Source organism: Mustela nigripes, chromosome 7, assembly GCF_022355385.1.
Source record: "Mustela nigripes isolate SB6536 chromosome 7, MUSNIG.SB6536, whole genome shotgun sequence".
Classification (NCBI taxonomy): Eukaryota; Metazoa; Chordata; class Mammalia; order Carnivora; family Mustelidae; genus Mustela; species Mustela nigripes.
In genome coordinates, this window is record NC_081563.1 from 52,809,500 (window position 1) to 52,815,499 (window position 6,000).

General features: G+C 49.2%; 1 protein-coding gene across 2 annotated transcripts in view; it reads left to right on the forward strand.

Moving 5' to 3' along the window:
• The window catches only part of ADD2 (adducin 2), a 105,381-nt gene extending 100,312 nt beyond the window's left edge, over positions 1-5,069 (forward strand). For both annotated transcript variants that reach the window (XM_059405896.1, XM_059405898.1), the window contains exon 16: positions 743-5,069. In XM_059405896.1, coding sequence (XP_059261879.1) covers positions 743-1,050 — 308 coding nt within the window. In that variant the 3' untranslated portion in view covers positions 1,051-5,069. The remainder of the gene's footprint in view (positions 1-742) is intronic.
• The last annotated feature ends 931 nt before the right edge of the window (positions 5,070-6,000 follow it).

Consider the following 6,000-nt stretch of genomic DNA (forward strand, 5'->3'; position numbering starts at 1 on the left):
ATGAGATTGGTATTAAAAACATGTAATTTCCATGTTAACTAACTAGAATTTAAATAAAAGCTTTAAAAAATGTTTAATTTCGGGGGTGCCTGGATGGCTCAGTCGTTAAGCATCTGCCTTTGGCTCAGGTCATGATCCCAGGGTCCTGGGAGCGAGCCCCGCACTGGGCTCCCTGCTCTGCGGGAAGCCTGCTTCTCCCTCTCCCACTCCCCCTGCTTGTATTCCCTCTCTCGCTGTCTCTCTCTCTCTCTCTCTGTCAAATAAATAAAATGAAATCTTAAAAAAAAAAAAAAACCACCCTTTAATTTCCATATTTTTACTGGTGAAACTGAACCGGTTACAACAGTTCTTAGATTCTTCCACTGAGTTGTATGTGTTAGTGGTCTCCTCCTTCCTATAACCTCTCTCCTCACCTGGGTCTGTCCCCACATTTCGTCCTACAGAAGCTCTCAACTGGGTCGTATTGCCACATTTGGAACATCATTACCTGTTTACATTTGCAGACAAGGACCCAAAATAAAGGACTTGCCAAGGGCCTGTTCCCAAGGCAGGGTTTCATGAAAGGGGGTACAGGTTTTGGGTGAGAACCCTGCCTAACCCTTTCCCCCTACAATGTCAGCCTGTCCCTCCTTTTGCCCTAGACTTATTTTATAGAACTGCCTAGAAATGGTTCTGTTAGCCGCACATGGAAATTCTCACCTGGTCGAAATCTTACGGGTCGTATCTTTTCATCTTTTCCTAGAAGGTGCTAAGAAGACAGAAACAAGCAAAGCCGCCACAGAGCCTGAAACCACGCAGCCAGAAGGAGTGGTGGTCAACGGGAGGGAGGAAGAACAGACCGCAGAGGAAATTCTCAGCAAAGGCTTGAGCCAGATGACCACCAATGCCGACACAGATGTTGATACCTCTAAGGACAAAACCGAGTCAGTCACCAGCGGCCCCATGTCCCCAGAGGGCTCACCTTCCAAGTCTCCCTCCAAAAAGAAGAAGAAATTCCGAACCCCGTCCTTCCTGAAAAAGAGCAAAAAGAAGGAGAAAGTGGAGTCCTGATGGGTAGTGCCCTTGGGCTCCCATCCACACCCTCTCCCTCCACCCCTTCCCTTCTCCCATCTCTGTCCCTGGAAGCACAGGGCCAAGGAGGGATAGAATAGGACCCTGGATCACACTCTGAGGGGGAACTTAGAGATTACCCAACCAACCCCTCATTTTCCATTTGCCCCAGAGAAATCAGGTGACTTTCCCGAGGTCACACAGCTAGTTAGTGGTAGAGCTTCCACTAGCATTGGGGTCTCCTGGCCCCCGGTCCAGTGCTCTTTCCACTACACAACACTGCCTAGTTGTGGGCTACCTTTGTGAGGATGCGGTCCACCAGTCTGAGCCCAGGGCAGAAGGTCAGAGTGGGCTGCAGAGGCCTCACAAGTCTCAGACCAAATCAGATAGGCCGAGACTTCCCCTGAGCAACGTCCTCTTCCTCACAGGAATCCAATCTCCTGCTAATGGAGCTGTCACAGTTTAGAAATCTCTCTTTTCCATAGGGTCCCTGCCCTGCTGCTCTCAGTAACCAAACTGACCCGTCCCCTACACCAGGAGTTAATCTTTGTTCCCAAGGGCTGATGGCTTAGCTTGTGCTTCCCCAACCACTAACCCTGAGCTTTCTTCATGGAACCTCCTGAATGACAGATGGATGAAGAATTGTAAGAGCAGGCAGACATAAGGGCAAGCCAAGTCAGCCACAGGATCGGGAATCGTTTAATCAATGTAAGAAGCCAGGAACTTGGCCCATTTGAATCGTGCATCTCAGGCGCTTCAAAACTAAAACCAAATTTAGCTTAGAGAAAAGTTGTCTCATGCTCAGGGCAGAAATTTGGGGTAATTCAGATCCTCTGTTGGCTTTGGGTTGTACAAGGAGGATCAAAACAACACAGGAAATGCTATGCCTTTCTAGCTTTGCATGATACATGGAGCAATGTGGCTGTACCTGTTTCACTCCTGTCTGGCAGTCAGGTGTCCCCTGACCTTCCTTCTAACCTGGAAGCACTGGCTCACAGACTGGAACTGGCATCTTACCCTTGGCACCTTGACCTTGGCTCCTTTGGGTTCTGACTCAGTCACTCTGGGTCCAACAGAGGAGAATGAGATGAGCCCTTGAGAATTAATTCTCGTGGATCAGCTATCAGAGCAATCAGCTTGGGTGTACTTGCCCTGTCACTACCTGTCCATCCCGGGGCCTAGCAAGAGCCACGGCTGCTGCTGTTACCGCCAACACTATACTTTCATACTCTTCTACAGGACACCGATTAATGAGCATTGTTGGCTCCTAAAAAAAATAGACAATCCATTCTCTTTATAGCACAGTGTCTTCAAAGAGTATTTTTCCTTTTTGTTCTGATTAGGGTGAAAGTACTTTTGAAGTTCTTAATCATAGTTTTTCACTTTTGAGCACTTACTTTCTATATACAGACACTGTGCAGGCTTTCCATACGTTATACCCTTGGACGGTCACGATAGTCCTGTGACATGGGTAAGACAGTCCCATGTTACCAGTAAGAAAACTGAGCCCCCAAAAGGACAATTGACTTGCCCCGGGTAACTTGGCTAGAAAGATCCAGAGCCTGGATTTGACCCCTGGGTCAGTCTGAGTCCAGAGCCTCTGTTCTTAACAATTACGATGATTCGAAAACTTGAAATCCCCAAGCGGGGGGTTTAATTTAGTCTAGGACCCATTTCTGTGACTGGTCTCCACTGTGTAATGTCAGCATTTGAAATGAAGGCAGGAAACTATCTGTGTTCTCCCTCATCAGTGCACGTTAGGCTCCTGACAAACGTGGACTGTGGCGAGGCCAGTGCGGACCTCTGACGGAGGAGAGGCAGGAGCCTTCTGGTTGGGCCAGAGTACAGGGGGGTGCTATTTCTTGAGAAGAAAGGAAGCATGACTAAGGAGAACGCAGAACTGTGTCTCTCTCGTGCAGATCCCTAACTGCTATCCCAGCTCCCACTCCGCTCTACTTTCTGATGGGCCTTGTGATGGGCAACCCCGTGGTCAGGGGCATCTGATGTCTCAGAAAAGTCCATGGGAAATGCCTTTAAAAGCCAGTCCTTCGATGCCTTCTTTGAAAAACTAGATTTCACATTCATCCTTTCATCCCTCGCAATATTTGTGAAGCACCCACGAAGCACCAGGCATGATGCCATCATGAAAAGAAACCCCTCGTTGTGGCTAGAATCAGCAGCAGCAAACAGTGTTACGGGACGAATGGAGAGGATGACCACTGATGCAGCTTTTTGTGTGGTTGTAGCTCAGAGATGATGTTGATTGACTCTCCGCATTCAACAAATTCTCTTTATTCCCTTGACCACAACGAGGCCTCATTTAGGTGAAAACGGCCCAGCCTTGCTGGAGGATCGTCCTTGGAATTTATGCCATGGATCCACCTTTTATTTATGCATTTGTTCCTCCTCATGCCTTCGAACACAACAACCAACAACAGCAAAACCCCATGAGCTTGGGTCATGGGTCGAGTCAGAAGGCAGAACGTAGTCCCTGCCCACAGAGGTTTTTAAGTATCGGAGGCTTGTAGGCAAGTTACGAAAAGGGCAAGGCGGCAGAGATGACATAAGGAAGTAACGATTTATTGTCTTCTGGACCAGAGAAACTTTCCTGAAAGATGTGATGATTGAGTTAGGTTTTCCGACAAGGAGGAATGCTCCAGGAAGACGAAAGGGTTGGTGGGATATTCGTGCGGAGGGGAGAGCATGTGCAAAAGCACAGAAGCACAAAACTCCACGACGGGCCCACGGAGTCACGCAGGAACGCCAGAGCATAAGATGTAATGGGCGGGGGCTTTGTTTCATAGGTGGGCAGGGCTGGCTCAGAGAGAAATCTGCCGAAGTGTGCAACTAGATTTTATACTGAAGGGGGTTTGGAGCTGCTGATGGCTTCCAATCAGGGTGTCATGATCAGCTTGACTTTTACAAAAGTCCACTAGGCGGCTGGGATGGAGAATGGCTGGAGAGGAAGGCGGTGAAGGCCCAGACCTCCTAATGAGGCCTATCAGCTCAGAAATGTGCCTGGTGGCCTGCCTTACACTCCGTTTTCCCTTTAGAGTGCATAGCTTGTTTCCCGCACAGAATTTCACTTCCCCAAAGCTCTGTGAGTAAGGCATCTTAGGAAAGATTTTCAATAAGGAGAGGGAAGCATTCAAAGAGCTAACGCTTGGTGCGGTTTCCAGGTCTGTCTTGCCCCACCGCAGAACTGCCACGGGAGCCGGGAGGCCCTCTGCCGGTTTCTTACTCTTGTGTGAGTGCCGGGGTAGCACATTGGATGCCGCTACAGGAGACGCGCAGTCTGAACAAAACCGTGGGCTTCTAGGGAGAGGACGGGGCGTTTTCTTTGGGTCTGGAAAAAGTTGGCTGAAAACTTTGACCAGTGTCTGTCTGGAGAAAATGTCTCTACGGGGAGCTCAGAGTGGGTGGGCAGGAGGAGCCGCTGTGCTCGGAGCTGCTGCACTAAGGGCTGAGAACGGGAGCCAGTCTGCAGTGTGACTGATGCCTGAGCTGGAAAGTGGGGAGGTTTGGAGGCTGTTTCCGTGGGAAGTCAGGCAGCGGTGGCTTGGGGAGGCAGCAGGAGAGATGGTTACAGAGACACAACTTGGCTCCAGTGACTCTCTGTGTGCTGGTGGCTGGCACCCAGAAATGATGTGAGAGAACCGTCCACACCATGTGACCTTTCTCAAACTTTGCAAAAAGCTTTGCCAAGAGGCAAGCCTCTAGCACAGATCTGTGCTCCATTAGAGCTTCCTGGCCTGTAGTGACCCAAGTAACTGTCCAAATTCAGCCAGGTATCACAGAGATAACAATAACCTGCCCCAAGGGGTGCCTGGGTGGTGCAGTTGGTTAAGCATCTGACTCTTGGCTTTGGCTCAGGTCATGGTCTCAGCATCCTGAGATCAAGCCCTGTGCTGGGTTCCATGATCAGTGTGGAGTCGGCTTGAGGTTCTCTTTCCTCTCCCTCTGTCCCTCCCACCCAGCCTCGCTCCCTCTCTCTCTCGCTCTTTCTCTCTCTCAAATAAGTAATTCTTTCTTTTAAAAAAAAAAAAGATTTTATTTACTTATTTGACAGAGAGAGTCACAGCAAGAGAGGGAACACAAACAGTGGGAAAGAGAGAGGAAGAAGCAGGCTTCCCGCAGAGCAGGGAGCCCGATGTGGGGCTCCCTCCCAGGACCCTGGGACCATGACCTGAGCCGAACGCAGATATTTAACCGCTGAGCCACCCAGGTGCCCCTCAAATAGATAAATCTTTTTAAAAATATAGCCTCCCTCAACAGTCCTCTAATGAAAACGGGGCTCTTCCTCTGCAGACAGAGAAGTTCTTTTTAAGGGACTTGCAGGGGTTTGGATGAGGACCCCGGTCTGTAAGAACTCCATTAGAAGCATTGCTCTCCTCCTGTGGATTTGCATACACTGAGCCTTGACTCCTCTCCCGGGGTCTGATGCCCTGAGTGTGGCAAGGCAGTCATTCAGATGTCATTTAGCACCATCACAACAGGGCTATCACTGTCCTTATAGGCCACTGTTCTGCTTAGCCTGGATTTGAAAGAACCAATCCCCCAACAGCATGATTCACTTCTGAAAGCCGAAAAGATCAAAAAGAAGTTTGGATTTTGCAATGGAGGTATGCATCAGGGTAGATGGACACATAGCCCACCATCAGCCTCTGGAGGCCCTTTTCTGCACAAGTGCATAATCTATGTTCCAGTTCTAGGCCAAGAGTAATCAGTTTTTGACCCTTGAGCAAATGCGAAAGCATGCAGTCCTTACTCCTGTTCCTTACACAGGTCAGTGGAAGCCATTGAATTGGTTGCTAGAGCTGCTGTTGACTCTGAATGAAGAGGGAACAGATCTTGTGTCTCTCTCACCAGTTGAGTCAAAGCAAACTCTCAAAGACAATAGCACTGAAAGGGTCTGAGAAGAAACTAGGGAGGAGGTAAACCCATGCTCTC